The 20,665-nt window shown below is 41.5% G+C and overlaps 1 protein-coding gene across 1 annotated transcript in view; it reads right to left on the reverse strand.

The window, feature by feature from the left end:
• The window catches only part of ACOT12 (acyl-CoA thioesterase 12), a 68,338-nt gene extending 50,697 nt beyond the window's left edge, over window positions 1-17,641 (reverse strand). Inside the window, exons 1-3 of the mRNA XM_021665402.2 lie at window positions 17,498-17,641; window positions 12,933-13,002; window positions 4,972-5,032 (exon numbers count right to left, since the gene is read on the reverse strand). Coding sequence (XP_021521077.2) covers window positions 4,972-5,032; window positions 12,933-13,002; window positions 17,498-17,624 — 258 coding nt within the window. The 5' untranslated portion in view covers window positions 17,625-17,641. The remainder of the gene's footprint in view (window positions 1-4,971; window positions 5,033-12,932; window positions 13,003-17,497) is intronic.
• Between the last annotated feature and the right edge of the window lie 3,024 nt (window positions 17,642-20,665).

Below are 20,665 nucleotides of genomic sequence, written 5' to 3' on the forward strand. Positions count from 1 at the left end.
TACAATACACAAAAGAATAAAGCACACCAGAAACGGCAACTATGTGGGTATATAGATAAAACATATTCTTTTCATTTTTATTCTCTTTAAAAGATGACTGTCTAAAGCATAGGTAATAACTAAGTAGTTTAGGGTTTACCTCCTGCATATGTGCATGTAGAAGATATGACAGTAACAGCACAAAGGCTGGGACACGGGAAGGGAAGTGTGCACTGTTATAAGGTTATTACACTATACTCAAAGGGATGTTGTATTATTTGAAGGTAGCCTCAGATAAGTTAAGTAGTCATATTGTAAACCTGAAGAAAAAAACACTAAAACCAAAACAAGTATGTATGATTAAAACATCAATAGTGGAGATAAAATGGATCACTAAACATTACTCTAAAAAATGCAGGAAAAGATGGGGACAGGAAGAAACAAAGAACAGATGGAAGAGATAGAAGACAAACAGCCAGATGATAGATTTCAACTCTATCATATAGATAATCAAATGTAAACAGTTTAAATACTTTAGGTAGAAGGCAGATATTGTTAGACTAAATTTAAAAATAGCATCTAAATATACTCTGTTGATAAGAAACCCACTTACATATACAAATGAAAGACAGGTTAAAAGAAAAATGATAGGGAAAATAACCCCCACTATTCCAAAGAAAGCTTGTCTGGCTAAATTAATATTGAACAAAGTGGATTTCAAAACAAAAACCAGAGATAAAAAGGTAAACTTCATAACGATAAAAGGCTCACAACATCAGGAAGAGTTAAGAATCCTGGCGGGGTGCAGGGGCTCATGCCTGTAATCTCAGCGCTTTGGGAGGCCAAGGTGGTGGATCACCTGAGGTCTGGAGTTCAAGACCAGCCTGGCCAACATGGTGAAACCCATCTCTATTAAACATACAAAAATTAGTGGGTGTGGTGGTGCACACCTGTAATCTCAACTATTCTGGAGGCTGAGGTAGGAGAATCGCTTGAACCCGGGAGGCGGAGGTTGCAGTGAGCGGAGATCACACCACTGCACTTCAGTCTGGGACTCGATCTCAAAAACAAAAACAAAAAAGAATATAGAAGACTTGAACAATGCTATGAACCAAGTTAGGCTTATTGACATCTGCAGAATAATTCATTGACTATAAGCAACACATTGTTTTCAAGTACATATAGAACATTCACCAAAATTGTCCGTATTTTGGGTCATTAAAAAAGTTTGAATAAATTTAAAATAATTGAAGTTATACAAATTATGTTCTGTCTCTACAAAGGAATTAAATTAGATATAAAAACATAAAGATATGTCTGGAAAAATTATCAGAGACTTGGAAATGAGACAACACACATCTAGACAGATTAGAAGTTAGGGAAGAATTTACGAGAAAAAAGATGCAGGTAAAGCAATACATTGAAGAAAATTTTATGATCTTAAATGCTTACATTTGAAAAAAAGAAAAATTTAATCAATTTCCCAAGATTCCACCTTAAGACACTAGAAAAAGAAAGGCAAATTAAACCCTAAAACTAATAGAACGAGAATAATGTAGTAACAAATAGTAGAAATCGAATATATCATGCTAAGTGAAATAAACTAGACACAAATGATTATACATATTACATTATTCCATTTATACAAAATTCAATAAAGGGCCAAAAAAAAAAAAAAGGGTAGCAACCGAAAGTAAATGAGTGATTTTCACAAGCTGAGGCCTGAGGGAGCTGATTGCACAGGGGAGTGAGGGGGCTTCGTGTAGTGATGGGAATGTTGTGTATTACAGTGGTGGTGATCCAACTATGTAACTTTGTCAAAGCCCAGCAAAATGTATAATTAAAACGGGAGATTTTTAATGTAAAATATATCTCAATAAAACTGACTTTTTTTTTTTTTTTAGAGACAGAGTCTCGCTCTGTCACCAGGCTGGAGTGCAGGGGTATAATATCTACTCACTGCAACCTCCACCTCCTGGGTTCAAGCTGTTCTCCTGCCTCAGCCTCCTAAGTAGCTGGGATTACAGGCAGCATGCCGCCATACCCAGATAATTTTTGTATTTTTAGTAGAGATGGGGTTTCACTGTGTTGGCCAGAATGGTCTTGATCTCTTGACCTCATGATCCACATGTCTCGGCCTCCCAAAGTGCTGGGATTACAGGCATGAGCCACCACACCTGGTCGTGATTTTTGTTAGTTAGTTTGTTTGTTTTGAGATGGAGTCTTGCTCTCTCTCCAGGCTGGAGTGCAATGGCGCAATTTTGGCTTACTGCAACCTCTGCCTCCTGGGTTCAAGTGATTCTCCTACCTCAGCCTCCTGAGTAGCTGGGACTGCAGGTATATGCCACCATGCCTGCCTAATAATGAAATTGGTTTTTAAAGACATATTCTAAGGACAAAAAATATATATAAATAAAAAACCCACTCTCATATAATGCGCTCTTAGTGCAAATGGGCCAATATCATCTATCAATAGTAACACATCACACAGCCTCCACAGGAGGGAAGAGACTGATCAATACAGTCTGAGAATCCCCTGGAGGTGGGGTTGGCACAGAGCAGGATTCCTGCTTGCTTTGGATTCAGGGGGAAGTCAGTCATTTATTTCTACTCAGCAAATTAGCAGAGGGCTGGCCTCAGTTGTGGCAGGAAAGTGAAATTGAACAGGATGACCCTAAAGGACATGTCCACTTTGAAAAAGTAAAAATAAAACTGTTTAGTTGGTATCTAGATTTAGGGGAAAAAAATTTCAAGAAATTTCAATCAGGTGGTAGAAAGTAAGACAAAATCTAGTGGCTGCCTGGTCATGATTTGCAGAGGATGAAAGAGAAGAAAATTCTGCACAGTGGGTCAGGCCTGGAAAGTCAGCGGAGGCTAGGGTTGACTTTCCCTAGCATCAGAAATCTGTGGTTTCAAACTCACTGGGTTTTCTTTTTCTTTTCTTAGCTTTTAGATAAGCCTCCTTTAGAAATTCTAGCCTGTCTCAGGGAAGAGGAGGAAAAGGAGAAATGTAAAGGAGCTTTTATCTATATTTGGACTGTCTATCAGGAGAGTGTGTGGCCCTCAGGAGGCAGACCAAGCCAGGGGCTCCTGTGTGGAAAGGCTAAGAGTCCCGCAGTTGAATAAATAAACAGTGTCCAGAAACACAGTTCGCTGACAGAGCTTATTTTTTTCACGAGCATTTCCTTTCCGCTTTCTTCAAGTGCTTTGTTTCCTGTTTGTTTGGATAATGGTAGAAAGTGACCACATCAGGTTAACGCCATCATCAAGGGCATAGTTACTGTCAAAACATTTGTTATAGTTGAACTGCGTTTCTCCTTCTAAATTGTTTTTTCTTTTTGAGACAGAGTCTCACTCTGTCACCAGCCTGGAGTGCCGTGGCATGATCTCGGCTCACTGCAACCTCCATCTCCCAGGTTCAAACTGTTCTCTTGCCTCAGCCTCCCAAGTAGCTGGGACTACAGGCGCATGCCACCACGCCTGGCTAATTTTTTGTATTTTAGTAGAGATGGGGTTTCACCATGTTGGCCAGGATGGTCTCAATCTCCTGACCTCCTGATCCACCCGCCTCGACCTCCCAAAGTGCTGAGATTACAGGCGTGAGTCACTTTGCCCAGCCTCCCCCTTCCAAATTCTTAAGTCCTAACTCCCAGTACCTTAGAATGTAAATGTGGAAATAGTGCTGTTGCAGATATCATTAATTAACATGAGGCCAGACTGCCTAATATATTAGTGGAGCAGGCCTCTAATCCAATATGATTGATATCTTTATAAAAAGGGGAAATTTGGAAGCAGACACCTGCACAGGGAGAACACATGTGAAGATGAAGGCAGAGATCTGACGATGCAGCAGAAGCCAAGGAACACCAAAGACTACAGAAAACCACGAGGGGCTAGGAGAACGGCGTGAGCAGATTCTCCCTCCAGCCCTCAGAGAAACCAGCCCTGCCCGTATCTTGATGTAGGACTTCTAGTCCCCAGAACCGGGGGACAATACATTTCTGTGATTAGGCCACCCAGTCTGTGGTGCTTTGTTATGGCGGCCCTAGCAAACAAATACAAGCTCTTCCATGTCTTCATGCCTGGAGATCAAAGGGACTGCCACTGAGCAACCTGGAGGGTGCAATATGAGATCCAGCAACTCCTCTCCTGCTAATGTAACCTGAATAGAGATCTCAAGAGCCCCAAGAATGTGGTATTCACAATCGTAGAGAATAGAAAACCAAGGGGATACAAAAGAAAAATCTTCTAAATTCACCTTTTTCCTAAAGTCCAGTTATCTTGCTTTTCAAAGGCCAGTTAATTATGGAACTAGTTTCTATCAGAGAGTGAGGAGATGGGCAACAGATAGAGTTAGAATAATAGTAGAGTCAGAATAACTGAGAAATAAAATCCATACTTTATAAAGAATTAAGAATGTCCTTTTCTCTTGCAGGTTTACTTTCTGTATATCCTTCTATGTAGAAATAGTGTATTGTATCATGTTGAAATGTGTGTGGTGTTTTGTTTTGTTTTGTTTTGAGACAAAGTGTTGCTGTGTCACCCAGGCTGGAGTGCAGTGGTACAATCATAGCTCACTGTAGCCTCAAACTCCTGGGCTCAAGCAATCCTCCCACTTCAGTCTCCTGAGTAGCCAGGACTGCAGGCACTTACCACTGTGCTGGGTAACTGCTTTTTTCTTCTTAGAGACTGGGTCTTGCTATGTTGCCCAGGCTGCTCTCACTCCTGGCCTCAAATGATCCTCCTCCCTCAGACTCCCAAAGTGCTAGGGATTATAGGTGTGAGCCACTGTGCCTGGTTGAATTTTAGCAGGGAAAGAGTGAAAACATCTGCTGCATATTATTTACCTGTGACGTGACTACACATTCCAGGGCCTTCTGAAACTCAGAATCTCATTAACTCCAAATATTACTCTAGACCTCCTGCTCTGCCCTTTGTAAACAATGAAGAAGTGAGCACCAACAGGCAGATGTTTGAAAAGGTGCCTCTTACCTCCATGCTTGTGCTGAATGCTCTAGTAACTTTTGCTTTGATGGTTATAACTTGTCCAATTCTAGGGGAAAACAAACAAAAAACCTCAGTAGTTCTAGCACATTTCATTTTAGATCAGACTTAAAGATTACTTACATGCATGCCATAAAGCAGTTCCAACTTATCATGCTGATAATGTTCACGCTGGGAAATTCAGGTTAATGATAATGGAAAAAGACAATGCTTAAAAGCAAAGGCCGATCACTGTAAACCACACTTACGGTGTTAGCGGACCACCAGCATTGAAACAGAAAACAGCCTTTGCAAAGGTAGTGTGCGACCTGACTCCAAATCTGCAACCAACACATACTGACTCTACAGCAGCTGTCTCCTCAGGAGAAGTTAAGACAAATACACCAGCACATCTATACAGCTGATATTTTTAAATGTCAGTTAATACAAAAACGGACAAACATACGGAAAAGCAAGCAAGCAAACCCATCAGGTTCAACAGGTTTGTCTGGGCCCTCAGTGATGCCAGGTGGTCTACTCACTCCCTACTATTACTGAAACTTCAATCATGTAACCTGAAGTTGTTCCAGATCTTTTGTGTTAAGGCTCATCAGTCAGCTCTAATCCCTTCACCTTAGCAGAAGGTGAGAGGCTACCCAATAGAAGCCCCCTTGATTATTTTTCCTTAACTTCAAGGTTGAACTGCATTTGCACCTTTCTCTTTGCTGTTCTGTTTCAGGGGAAGAGGAATCTCTCAAGACCTAATCTCTATCTTTACCAGCGCCCTTGGTCCCATCCTCTCGTGGCCCTGTCCCCTCCGTTGTTGGCTCTGTGTCATCAACTCTGTCCTCTTTTCTCCTTTTTTTTTTGAGATAGAGTCTCACCCTGTTGCCCAGGCTGGAGTGCAGTGGAGCGATCTCAGCTCACTGCAACCTCTGACTCCCGGGTTCAAGCGATTCTCCTGCCTCAGCCTCCCAAGTAGATGGGATTACAAGCACACGCCACCATGCCCGACTTAATTTTATATTTTTAGTAGAGATGGGGTTTTACCATGTTGGTCAGGTTGGTCTTGAACGCCTGACCTAGTGATCTGCCCGCCTTGGCCTCCCAAAGTGCTGGGATTACAGGCGTGAGCCACAGCACCCAGCCCTCTTCTCTGCTTTCAATCTCTGCCCCTTTTCCGATTCTCCATCAGGAGAATGCTCAACGCTTCTCATTTCTAAAATCTTTCTCTCAAACCTATTCTATCTCAAGACGTTTTTCTTTTCTTCATATTCAAACTTCTTAAAAACATCATTTATTTTTCTAAGTTACACATTTCACTAATGTTACTGAGTTATGACTAGTCCTGGCATTAAGCCAGGTCTAAGGATACAGTGATGAACAAGACAAAACTGCTGACTTCAAGGAGACTAATCATTCTTTGGGATACTGGGACATAAACAGATAAAGTCCAAAAGATTACAAAGAATTATTGACAATTCTTTAACAATAAAAACACTTGTCACTAATTAAATGAAGTGTAATGTTTCTCAGTGTGGCCATACTAATAACAGTGACTACTCTCTATTGAATGCTGTGTGTAAATCAGGCACTATGCTAAATGCTTTGTATCATAATCTAACAACATGTCATTCACTGAGCAGTAACCCCATGAGGTGGGCATTATCATTCTCATTTCATTCCCATCACGAAATGGGCTTAGAAGGTGACATAGTCAGTGACTGGTAGGGCCAGAGTTCAAACCCTGGTCTTATTTGGCTCCAAAGCCTTGACAACATTACCCTACTCAGGCTTCTGGTAAATAATTGGAATTTATACTATTTTAATCATAGTAGAGAGGCTTGTTCAGATATACGTATTTCACTCTATCGCCCAGGCTGGAGTGCAGTGGTTCAATCATGGCTCACTGGAGCCTTAAACTCCTGGGCTCAAGCGATCTTCCTGCATTGGCCTCCCAAAGCGCTGGGATACAGCATGAGCCACTGCACTTGGCCCAGATATATGAAAGACAGTCTACAAGATGAACCAGTTGGGTTTACCTAGAAGAGCGACCACATCTGGTCAATGGCTTTGCCCACATATTGTTACTCTATATATCTGTCATAATCTGTAGCATTCTTGGCAGAAAAACTGGAAGAGTTTAATAATACATATATATGCATATTTATTGAAACAAATAATTTCTATACTAGAACTCTGAACAAATTTAAATTTCTGGCACAGTTTCATTAACCCTTAATTTTACTAGTTTGAAAACTGATGAAATCTACATAACAACTGCTCTGAAGAGAAATTTGGTAATATCTAATAAGATGACATATGCATTTACCCTTTGACTCAGCAATCCTATTTCTAGAAATCTGTCCCACAATGGCCAAGCATGGTCGCTCATACCTGTAATCCCAGCACTTTGGGAGGCCAAGGCGGGTAAATCACCTGAGGTCAGGAGTTCGAGACCAGCCTGACCAACATGGCAAAACCCCATCTCTACTAAAAATTCAAAAATTAGCCGGGTGGCACATGCCTGTAGATTCAGCTACTCAGGAGGCTGAGGCAGGAGAATTGTTTGAACCCAGGAGGCAGAGGTTGCAGTGAGCCAAGATGATGCCACTGCACTCCAGCCTGGGTAACAGACCAAGACTCTGTCTCAAAAAGAACAACAACAAAAAAAAATTTAAAAAAAAGAAAAGAAAGAAAGAGAAAGAAAGAAAGATCTCACAAACATACTGGCAAAAATACAAACATACATCTGCACAAGACTACATAATGAAATATTATTTGTAATAGCAAAAGACTGGAAACAATCTCAATGTTCATCAGTGGAGGACCAGTTGAATACAGCGCACTCCACAATGCAGTACTAGGTAGATATGAAAAGGAATGATGAATATCTAGAATATCTACTTACAGTTATGCCTAGTTTAATGACGGGGATGTGTTCTGAGAAATGCTTCATTAGGTGATTGTGTTGTCGTGCAAACATCATAGAGTGTGCCCACACTAACTTGGATGGTATAGCCTCCTACACACCTAGGCTATATGGTATAGCCTATTGCTCCTAGCCTACAAACCTGTAGAGGATGTTACTATGCTGAATACTGTGGGCAACCATAACACAATGGTAAGTATTCATGTGTCTAAATATAGCTAAACTTAGAAAATGTTCAGTAAAAATGCAGTATTAAAATCTTCTTTTTTTTTTTGAGACAGAGTTTTGCTTTTGTTGCCCAGGCTGGAATGCAGTGGCATGATCTCGACTCATAGCAACCTCCACCTCCAGGGTTCAAGCAATTCTCCTGCCTCAGCCTCCTGAGTAGCTGGGACTACAGGCATGCACCACCAAGCCCAGATAATTTTTTGTATTTTTAGTAGAGATGAGGTTTCATCATGTTGGCCAGGCTGGTCTTGAACTCCTGACCTCAGGTGATCCACCCACCTCAGCCTTCCAAAGTGCAGGGATTATAGGCATGAGCCACTACATCAGGCCAATATTAAAATCTACAGGACCATTGTCACTGACCAAAATGCCGCTATGCAGCACATGACTGCATATAGGTATGGAGTGATTTTCTAGATAGAAATACTGTATATTTTATAGTGTATACTTTATACACTACATATACTTTTCTCCACCTCATTTTTATTTTAAGTGAAAAAAGGGAAGTGGAGAAAAGTATAGTGTGTTGAAATTTATTTTTAAAATAACATGGATACATATAAATATTTCTTTACATTAAAAAAAGGATAAGCCACAAAATACATAAATGGTTATACAGAGAGGGAGGGACCTAGAGGGAAGGTGGAGAGGCGCTAGATTCCCTGGAGTGAAATAGGTCTGTTTTCCAGATTTGACTCTGGTACCTGCAGATATTTTAAACCATAAAACAAAATTAAATAAAAATAAAAGTCATTCCTACAAAATAAAAAGCAAATTAAACAAATGAACTTAAGAACGTATGAAGTCAGTAGCTTAACCACATGGAAAAGGATTATTTCAAGTGACTTAAAAATAGAGTGACTTGACTGTACAGGATGAAATATAGTTTGAGAAGGAAACTGCATAAATAATCTGAAATGACTTTCTCTATTCGTTAGTGACAATATTGGTACTGTTATTCTGAATCTAATTAATGTGTACATGCGTGTATATACATATTAATTTGAATCAAATAAGTTTCTGTCTTTAAATGTCGAGATATTCAGCATGAAATAAAAAATCAGAGATACTGATGTAAAAATCAATTAAGTAAAACCATATCCTAATTATTACAGTTTATTAATATAAATGCTTTAAAAACACAGAATCCCTAATTCTGTCTGCTGAAAGGCCAAGAACTAACGCCCATGCTGATGTGAGTGAGCACCTGGCCTGCCTGTGTTGTGGTCTCTACTTCTCATTTCTACTGCAAGGACTCAGGACTGTTGGAGAAATAATGGATTCCAAGTTTGTGGGGGCGAAGGTAAAAGATGAGCTGGAAATATTTCATACCAGAAGGCCAAGGAGTTATTAAACACCTTTAACTCTGAGCTTTTGTTCAAGGGACTTAGGAATTAAACTGAAGAAGCTCCCACGGCTCAAAGAGGGAGCAGTCTGAGCTCCTGTAAGAATAATAACATTGGCCAGGCATGGTGGCTCACGCCTGTAATCCCAGCACTGTGGGAGGCGGAGGCAGGTGGATCACCTGAGGTCAGGAATTCAACACCAGCCTGGCCAACATGGTGAAAGCCCGTCTCTCCTAAAAATACAAAAAATAGCTGGGTGTGGTGGCATACACCTGTAGTCCCAGCTACTCGGGAGGCTGAGCCAGGAGAATTGCTTGAACCTGGGAGGCGGAGGTTGCAGTGAGCTGAGATCACGCCAGCCTGGGCAACAAGAACAAAACTGTCTCTCAAAATAAATAAATAAATAAATAGATAAATAAATAAATAAGACTAATAACATTGGTAAATTGTAACACATCAAATACATGAAAATCCATAGGTTCCTAATGAGTAAAGGGAAAGAGTCAAGCCTGTCTTTCCTGGACAAACTTTTCCTCAGGGTGCTCAGGTCATCAGTGAGTGTTTCCCTCTAGAAAAGCATTTCAGAAAATACATGAAGAAAAAATGATATAATTAGCATATTACCATGTTTCCAATGTCTAATGACAGAATGGTTGTAGTCTATGATCATTAGATGTTATATGCTCTTGACATGAGATGTTTTTACCAAAATATCACACCTTCATCAGCCGGGCATGGTGGTTCATGCCTATAATCCCAACACTGTGAGAGGCCGAGGTGGGTAGATCACCTGAGGTCAGGAGTTCGAGACCAGCCTGGCCAACATGGCGAAACCTCATCTCTACTAAAAATACAAAAATTATCTGGGTGTGGTGGCATGAGCCTGTAGTCCCAGCTACTGCCTCTCAACTGAGGCAGGAGAATCGCTTGAACCTGGAAGGTGGAGGTTGCAGTGAGTCAAGATTGCAGTGCCACTGCACTCCAGCCTGGGCAACAGAGCAAGACTCCATCTCAAAGAAAAAAAAATCAAAACTTCATCATATTCAATTTTGAGAGGTAACTGTCAGATTGCAAGAAATACAAAAGACAGAACATATTAATCAAGGCTATAGTAAGCAAACACAGAATGTGTAAATTCTATAAGACAAATGACCAGGTTTCTTTAAAAAATAAATTGTAAGATAGAAGGAAGGGAAAGTTATATGTTAAAGCACACTTAAGAGACATATCGCCTAAACGGAATCCTGGTTTAATAAATCCTGTAAGACCTTCTAGTGGGACGGGATGCGGAAGCAGAACAGTGAGACTGGTGATTCCGACCCTGTGCAGGCCTAAGCTAGTGTATGTGTTCGTGTCATAGTTTTTAATAAAAAAAGTTTAAAAAGTGAAAAAACAACAACGAATTTTTAAAATAGAAAATAGCTTATAGAATAAGGTAAGGACATAAAGAAATTTTTTTTTTGAGATGGAGTCTCAATCTGTCTCCAGGCTGGAGTGGAGTGCAGTGGTGCGATCTCGGCTCACTGCAGCCTCCACCTCCCGGGTTCAAGCAGTTCTCCTGCCTCAGCCTCCCGAGTAGCTGGGACTACAGGTATATGCCACCACACCCAGCTATTTTTTGTATTTTTAGTAGAGACGGGCTTTCACCACATTGGCCAGAATGGTCTCAATCTCCTGACCACGTGATCCACCCGTCTCAGCCTCCCGAAGTGCTGGGATTACAGGCGTGAGCCACTGCGCCTGGCCAAAGAAAAATATTTTTGTACATCTCTACAAAAGGCTTGTGTTTTAAGCTCAGTATTATTACAAAAGAACCAAAAAGATTTTTTTAAGTTTATAAAGTAGAAATGTTACAGTAAGCTAAGGTTAATTTATAATTAAAGAAAGAAAACTATTTTCGTAAATGTAGTGTAGCCTAAGTGTGTGGTATTTGTAAAGTCTATGGTAGTGTTAGGTAGGGTCTCGGCCCTTCACATTGCTCAGCACTCACTCACTGACTCATGCAAAGTAACTTCCAGCCTTGCAAGCCCCATTCATGGTAAGTGCCCTATACAGATGTACCATTTTTTTTCTTTTATACTGACTGTATTTTACTGTATCTTTTTTCTGTTTAGCTACATTTAGATATACAAATACTTCCCATTGTGTTATAATTGCCTGTAGTTTGCAGTACAGTAACAGGCTGCACAGGTTTGTAGCGTAGGAGCAACAGGCTATACCACGTAGCCTAGGTGCATAAGAGGCTGCATGGTGGAGGTTTGTGTAAGCACACTGTGATGTTCGCATAGGATGAAATCATTAGTGATGCATGTCTCAGAACATAGCCCGTCATTAAGTGATGCGTGCTGTATAGACTGAAATATTTAGAGATGATGCTTGAGATTTTCTTCAAAACAATCCAAGCATGTGGAGGAGTGTAGAGAGGTATCGATAAAGCAAGAGTGTCTGTGGGTTGATTATTGCTGTAGCTAGGGGTGAAGGGTCCTTGGGATACACTGTACTATCCTCTCTCATTTTATAGGTTGGTGCAAAAGTAATGGTGGTTTTTGCAATTACCAATCTAAATATGCATGTTTGAAATGTTTGTGTATCTTGAGATTTTCTGCAATAAGAGATGGTAAAGCACACAAGCACTTTCACACATAAAATGTTTTTCATAATTTACTCTCTCTACTCAGATGAATTAGTGTTTACCTAACAACCTAATGATGAAATTCACCATCATAAAGATACTCATTATCTTTAATAATTCTTCTAGTAGAGGAAGGAGACTTTAATAATTAGCTTATATTGGCCAGGCATGGTGGCTCACGCCTGTAATCTCAGCACGTTGGGAGGTCAGTGGGCAGATTGCTTGATCCCAGGAGTTCGAGATCAGCCTGGACAAAATGATGAAAAAATATATATACAAAAAAAATTAGCCACGTGGGCATGGTGGTGCAGGCCTATAGTCCCAGCTACTTGGGAGGCTGAGGCAGAAGGGTCACTTAAGCCCAGGAGGAATAGGTTGCAGTGAGCTGAGATCACACCGCTGCACTCCAGTATGGGAAACAGAATGAGACAATTAAAAAAAAAAAAAAAATATATATATATATAGTTATAGATGATGCTTGGCATTTTCCTCAAAACAATCCAGGCATCTGCAGGAGTGTAGAGAGGTATTGATAAAGCAGGAGTGTCTGTGGGTTGATTATTCCTGCAGCTGGGGGTTATGCCTTACACCACAATGCATCTAAGGCTGAGAGCTATTTCTCCACAAAATTAAGACTGTGAAGTTATACTTAGAGTGTTTATTATAAGTAGGCCCTGTGATTTTTTTTTTACTTACTTAAATTGGGTCACATGTTATTTAATTAAGAAACAAGATCACTACCGCTGCATGAATAAGCTCAGGTGCCACCAGCACACGTCCCAGATGAACCAACAAACCCAGGAGAAAGGAGCGATGGAGCAGTGTCACTTACCGAGCTGTCTCCTCAAACTGTATGTCATCCACTGAGGCTGTAACACAGGAAACTCCAGCGTGTTTCTCAGCTTCAGAAAATACAGAAAAAGGTGCTGCTTTAGTGGTGACATTAGAATATTTCGGTATAAGGGAGAGGAATGAAATGTATGTGCATTGATTTTAGTCACCCACCCCTCATTCATCATAGTACCACTGTGCCCACACTTTCACGAGCTTCTCTGCTCTGTAAGTTATGTTTCTACTGCATAGTAATTACTGCACTTTATCCTAAATTTTACTTACATGATCTTGTAGTTGAAATTCAATACCAATATCCAGCAAATCTTGCTATTGAAATAGCAATTTTAGTAAGTTGGTGATGACTTTAAGTATTTTATCAGGTACTATCCTTCTTTTGTTTTCAAAGCAAAGCATCACAGGTGTATCCACTTGCCCACATAACCAGCAGGAGAATCTGCTTAAATGATTAACCACGGTAAGCATTGAGCAGTATGGGAAACCCTGAGTCATCCCAAATCAAGGAGGATCTTCTCTGGGTATCAGAGAAGAAGAGAGAGATGGACACATAGTAGATAGTCAATATTTATTTTATTATTACCAAATTTACGCCAAATTCAGTATGCATTAATTACATTTAAAATTCATTTGTTTTTCTGTTCTTAGACTGGATAATTTCTGTTGGTGTATTTTTGCATTTGCTTTTTTTTCAGCCATGTCCATTCTGCTGGTAAGCCTGTCCATAGACTTCATTGTTTTAGACACTATATTTTTCAGTTCTGGAATTTCCATTTGGCTTAAAAAAAAAGTTTCTATTACTTTGCAGAAATGTACTACCTTTCAACCTTTTTTTTTCTTTTTCTTTTGAGACAGAGTCTCATTCTTTTGCCCTGGCTGGAGTCCAGTGGTACAATCTTGGCTCACTGCAATCTCTACCTTCCAGATTCAAGCGATTCTCCTGCGTCAGCCTCCCAAGTAGCTGGGATTACAGATGCCTGCCACCACACCCGGCTAATTTTTGTATTTTGAGTAGAAACGGGGTTTCACCATGTCTCAAACTCCTGACCTAAACTAATCCACACCGTCTCCAGCCTACCAAAGTACTGGGATTACAGCGATGTTTATTATCATATTTTTCATTACATTCTTGAGCACAGTTATACTAGCTGCTTTAAAATTCTTGAAGCTTAATTCCAGCATGAGGGTTATCTAGGGATGAATCTCCATTGATTTGTCTTTTCTCTTAAGAATGAATCATGTTTCCCTTTGTATGTCAAGTAATTTTGGATAATTACTCACAATGGGCTCCTAGCCATTGTGAGTGATCCATTATAGAAACTGTGTTTCTCTGAAAAGTGTTGGTTTTGTTTTTGTTTTTTAAAGCAAGCAGTTAACTTGACCAAACTGAAACTATAATTCTGTCCACCTAGAGATGGGCACAACTATTTTCAGTTATTTTGACCTCAACTAGGAGGTTTGGAGTCCGTCCTATGTATACAGGATTCAAGATTTGCCAGATACCTGGGCAAAGATTGTAGATAGATTTTAGGGTTCTGTCTCTCTGGCTCCTTCCTTTCTGGAACTTTCCCTTTCATAGTTCAGTAACTGTGCTTTTCCCAAACCCTGTCTTTGGGCTCTTCAAACCAGCAAGCCTGTGGGTTTTCCATCAGCTGGGGGCAGACTGGCATTTCCTTTCAGGCTTAAAGTCATTTAAAAAGCAAAAACAGAAAGAGCCAACACCATTCTGTTCTTTCATGCGTGAGCTTTCAAGTGTTCTAAGCCTACTTTTGTTCACTTTTCACTTGCCTTAAGTCTTTTTTATTTAGTGTTTTGCCCAGAGTTTATAATTATTATCTGTGGGAGATTAACATGTTAGAAAAATCCTTACAGCCCTTGGTGAAGAAAAGAAAGAAAAATGAACAAAACATATGACATGATCAGATTAGCATCTTCGAAGAATACTTTAGAAGCAGTGTGGAGAGAAGACCAGAATGAATGGAGACCACTTTGAAAATCACTGCTGAAGTCCGCAAGAAAGATGATGATAGCTTGGATAAGATGGTTGCTTTGAGGGTGCAGCAAAGCGGCTTGATTTCACAGATTCCTTTAGCGGTAACATTGATAGAACTTGGTCCATGCATAGAATATATGAAGGCAGAAGTAAGGTGGAGAGAGAGATATCAAGGATGACTCCTAGACTTTTGACTTGCTCAACTAGATGAGTTGGGTGGCACTCCAGAGACAGTAAACCCTGGAAAAGATTCACAAATAGATAGAAAATTGTGTGCATGAGATGTTCCAAAATAATACATGGACGTGTGGGATACAGGATTACCTAGATGGCTTCAAGCCTTTAGACTTTAGGGACTGGAAAAATAATGGGGCCACTGACAGAAGTGAGGATAGTGAGAATATTTCATCTTCCTTTAAATATTGAGAAGACATTTTGGAATTCAGCAGTGCCTAGGGGTCATAGCAATGCCTTGAGGCCATGACTGGGATCGCAGTAATGAGGCTAAAGAGAAATGCCCGCCTATAAAAAACTCTGAGAAAATGCCAGAGAAATCAGTCTTGTATTACTACACAGATTCAGTTACACATTGGCTAAATAATGTCCCCTGCTGATGTGGTGCCTTTGATCACCACAGAGTGTTTAACACGGGCATTATTCATGCTTCCCAAACCAAATTTTTCATACAGGTTTTCTTAATATTAGTAATATTGATATTGTTAATTATTAATATGATAATACTCATAGTAACCTAACTACTAAGGTATAGAGTAATTGATTGTCAGTTGGATCTTTCCATGGTCCAGGTTTCCAAAGATGTCAGGCCATAGAAATGATGACAACCGCAGGTGGGCCACTTTCTCCATCACAAGACAGAGGCACTAAGCAAGGTAAATAAAAGTCACTTCAGTAGTCTCATAATGCATTCAGCTGCCTTGGAAATAGGCATCATTATTATTAGCAACCACAATGGTTTCTGTATTGTTTCTTTTTCCTAAGTGTGGATTAATTTTGTATTCATGTTTCCATTATTACGTTAATATAATCAATGTCAAATCCTGTTTCAAAACAAAACAAAAAACAAAACAACAAACAAAAACGGGCTGGGCTCGGTGGCTCACGCCAGTAATCTCAGCACTTTCGGATCATGAGGTCAGGAGATGGAGACCTGACCAACATGGTGAAACCCCGTCTCTACTAAAATACAAAAAATTAGCCAGGTGTGGTGGTGCGCAGCTATAGTTCCAGCTACTCGGGAGGCTGAGGCAGGGGAATCGCTTGAACCTGGGAGGTGGAGGTTACAGTGAGCCAAGACTGTACCATTGCACTCCAGCCTGGGTAACAGCACAAGACTGCGTTTCAAAAAAAAAAAAATCAGGCTTAAACAAGTCATTGATTTCTCACAGTTGTGGAGGCAGGGAAGTTGCAGATGGAGGTGCTTGCCTAGGTAGGTCCTAGTGAGGGCTATTTTCCTGGCCTGTGGATGGCGTCTTCCTGCTGTGGCCTCATATGGCAGAGAGATGAAGCTCTCTGGTGTCTCTTCTTATAAGGACATTAATTGTATGGAACCAGGATTCCACTCTTATGACCTCATTAGCCTTAATTCTTCACTCCAAAAAATACAACCACACCAGGGGTTAGGACTTCAACGTATAAATTTCGATGGGTAGCGTGAGGGCATAATTCAGTCCATAATAAATATTCTTGCCATTTTTACTGTCATTCTCTCACAAGAACACTGTGTTTCCCAGAGACTACAGAAGGCTGTCGTAGCAACACAGTGAATGCAGAACCAGGTCTGAGAAGTCAGCAATCCTCCACTAACCAGGCCTTAGAGAGACTCACCAGGATGTAATCTATAGCCACTCCTCTCACTACACTTTTGTTCTTGTCGAAAATAGTTATTTTTTAATTAAAAAGCTTAGGTTAATGTGTAGTCCATTTCTTTTTTAAAAATAAATTAAAAATATTAAATTTCCAATATGGTAAATATGATATAAATAACCTAAACAAAAGCTGGCTGGGTGCAGTGGCTCACGCCTGTAATCTCAACACTTTGGGAGACTGGGGTGGGAGGATCACCTGAGTCCACGAGTTTGAGACCAGCCTGAGCAACATAGCGAGGCCCCATCTCTACAAAAACAAAAGGAAACAAAAACACCCGAAAAATGAGCTGGTCCTGGTGGTGTGTGCCTGTGGTCCCTGTTACTCTGGAGGCTGAGGTGGGAGGACCGCTTTAGCTCAGGAGGTGGAGGCTGCAGCGAGCCCTGATGGCGCCACTGCATTCCAGCCTGGGCGACAGTGAGACCTTGTCTCAACAACAACAACAACTAAACAAAAAACCCTGCAAACGCTCTCTGGGCTCCCCATTTATTTAATGAGATGAAGGAGTCCTGAGACCCACACATTTGGGAACCGGCGGTCTCGGCCATGCCCCGCGCGGGTGCACTGTCGCATCCCCCCTGCCCCTGGTTGCGCTAGGCTCAGCTCTGCAAGTCCCTTCCTCGCCTTCCTCCTCCGCCCCGCGCCTCCCCGCAGCCCCGGCGCCCGCTTACCCGCCAGGCAGGCGGTGGTGTCGATCCACTTAAGCAGCTGCCCGGCGCTCAGCTCGCCGCGGGCAGTGGCGTGCGCAGGCTGGATGGCCTGGCTCATGAGCACCTCGCCCGGCGCCGGCCGCTCCATGGCCAGGACAAAAGCGCGAAGCCCTCGGCCCCCGAAGCCCGGCCATGCCGGCTCCACCCTCCCCGCCCCGCTCCAAAGGGCGCCGGCAAGCCCGCCCGGGCCGCGAACCCCTGGTCTTCCCACTGCTGGGTGCTCGGAGCGGCAAGTGAAGGGGCCCGCAGTGTCGCCCCAGGACTATCGCGAGGGGGGCGAAGGCCAGGGCTCTCGGGTCTCGGGAGAAGCCCGGGATGTGCGCAGGGGCGGAGGGTGCTCCCGGGTAGAGAGGGCTGCGGTGCGAGGAAACGAGACGCGGCCGGGCACCGCCCTGGCCAAGGGGATGGGGAAACACTTATCACCTGCCTGGGGAACTTGGCGGCTGGGGTGGCAAGAACGAATGTTCATGGTCTCTGGAGAAGGTAAAGCATTTGCTTTAGAAACTGATTTTAGAGTATTTGATGTTTGTTGCCTTTGCTTCCTGGCTGTTGACTGTCAGGCAGAGCAGGCACTCCCTACACGAGCCCTAGTTCAAAATCCACCGTCTGATTCTTGGGAAATTATAATGGCTCCAAAGATCATTTTGTTACGAAATCGCTCCCATTGCCTCACAAACCTTAAAGAAGAAGATGTATTTAGGTGCATCAGTTACGCGACGAGAGAAAATAACATTTTTATTTTTATCTAGTGAATTTCAGATTAGAAACTGTCACCTTTGAGGCAGGAGATTGGCTTGAACCCGGGAGGTGGAGGTTGCAGGGAGTGGGGACCGCGCCATTGCACTGCAGCCTGGGCGACAGAGCGAGACCCCCGTCTTAAAAAACAAACAAAAAACCAGTCACCTTGTTATTAATGGTCCCCGCAAATCCCAAAATAATCTTAACAGGAAACAAAATCTAGAACATTCGACATTCGGCAGGCACAGGGGCTCACGCCTGTAATCCCTGCACTTTGGGCAGCAGAGGTGGAAGGATCGCTTAAGGCCAGGAGTTCAAGAGCCTGCACAACACTGTGAGATCCCATTTCTATCTTTAAAAAAATCTAGAACATTCAATGAGAGGTTTTGTACTCAGCTTTTGACATACTAAAGCTGTTAAGCTTTCTAGAGCTGCTATCAGTGACTGTAGAAACAGCGTCTCCAGAAAACCTCCAGCATCTAAGGGATTGGTGGATGTCTGACCGTCAGTGGAGGCTGCGCCAGGAAGCACATTTTTGATGGAGAACTGAAAGCTGGAGACGTGGAGCAGCGCCCAGGAGAAGTGGAGCAAGCAGCTGAGGTAATGGGGGCTGCTAAGCGACCCGGATCACAAGCTGGAACCCAGGGCTCTTGACTGTCCAGAATAGCACCAAGAAACCTAGCCGACTCTCACGAATTGGTGTACCTTTTCATCCTTATACCTTTGGTGTGCCAAGCCCCAGCATGGCGACATCAGAATGGAGATCTGGTATTTTTGTTTCCTTTTTAATTTTTTTTTTTCTTTTTTAATGAAAGAGGGGAAGTAAGGAAATGTTGACTTGCTAGCTTTTAGGAGCCTCTGTGTATAGGTTTCAGGATAATTCAAGCACAAATAGGAATTGAATGCTTTCATTGAGGCAGGCATGAAGTTTGAGTTATATAAAAGGCATTAAAATAACTTTTAAAAACAAACAAAAACTTGTGTATCCAGGATGGTCCCATTATGTAGCTATGCGCTTATTTCAATGATAGCGTTATTACTCTCATCACTTTTGGCCCTCCTCCTTGGAAAATGCCTAAAGAATTCTGAATGCCTTTTAAGAAATGTCTTCTGTATTGACGGATCATCATAATTTAGGAATTGATAGATGAGATTATTATTCAGCATATATTCACTGCATCTACCAATAACTCTGTGGGAGCCATTTGTTGAGCTTGGACTTGGCCATTTGACTTGCTTTAGAATGGAATGTGGAGAGATAGCAGTGTACCAGTCTTGCCTTTAGAAGTACCATGTGTTTCTGTTCTCAGGAACATCTGACCTCTGTCATGAGGAGATTATACCCGAGCAGTTGCTTATTAGCATCTGGGTACCAGACTGAATTCACAGATTGCAGGGGCATCTCAGCCAACCCAAGGACTCACAGCCTGAAGCAGAGCAACCCAGCAGACATGAAGACTCTTGAATGAGACATAACTACTTATTGTTGTGTGCCACTGTGATTTTGGGGGTTGTCTGTTATGCAGCAATAGCTGACAGTTACATGAGTGAACTATATTTATTAATATTTGGGAGGTTTATTAAATTACTGAAAATAAAGTTTGCATTTAGGCTGGGTTGTATTATTTTGGGTAAAAAGTGGTGACTAAAGTGGTGATATTGAATTACACGTATGCGTGTATACTTGGTTTCTTATAAACTAAAGATATTTCAGGCCAGGTGCGGTGGCTCACGCCTATAATCCCAGCACTTTGGGAGGTTGAGTTTAGGTAAATTGCTTGAGCTCAAGAGTTCAAAACCAGCCTGAGAAACATGGTAAAACCCTCTTTTACCAAATACATAAAAAATTAGTTGGGTATAGTGGTGTGTACTTCTGGTCCCAGCTACTCGGGAGGCTGAGGTGGGAGGATCACTTGAGCCAAAAAGGTGGAGGTTGCAGTGAGCTGAGTCTCAAACAAACAAACAAGAAAAGAATAAATTTCAAAAATGTTTAAGCATAAGTGTAAGAAGTTGGCTTTCCAAAATGATTTTCCGGAAGAGGACAGCATGGGTTTGTATGTCTAGACATGTTTGCTTAAAAAGCAGATGTGGTATAAAAATTCACTGTTGCATCCGGACTTGAGTTTAGATTTATCTCCTGTTTAGACATCTTTAGATTATGGTTTCATATCTTTTGTTGGTTTCACACTAATTTTCATTTTAATAGCCTTGTCCTGGAACTACTATTCTTGAGTTTTTCTGAATGGTCCCTTTCTTCCTTTTACAATGAAAATGTCATCTGTATGCATTTGTCATCTCCATTTCTCTCTGATGTCAAGGATTTTTACTATTATAGTTGAATAAAAGATTTTCACGTTTCATTTGTGTTTAGAGACATTTTTTGAAGATGAT

The sequence above is a fragment of the Aotus nancymaae genome, unplaced genomic scaffold, assembly GCF_030222135.1.
Source record: "Aotus nancymaae isolate 86718 unplaced genomic scaffold, 86718_ANA_hifiasm-v0.15.2.pri h1tg000014l, whole genome shotgun sequence".
In the NCBI taxonomy this organism is placed as follows: Eukaryota; Metazoa; Chordata; class Mammalia; order Primates; family Aotidae; genus Aotus; species Aotus nancymaae.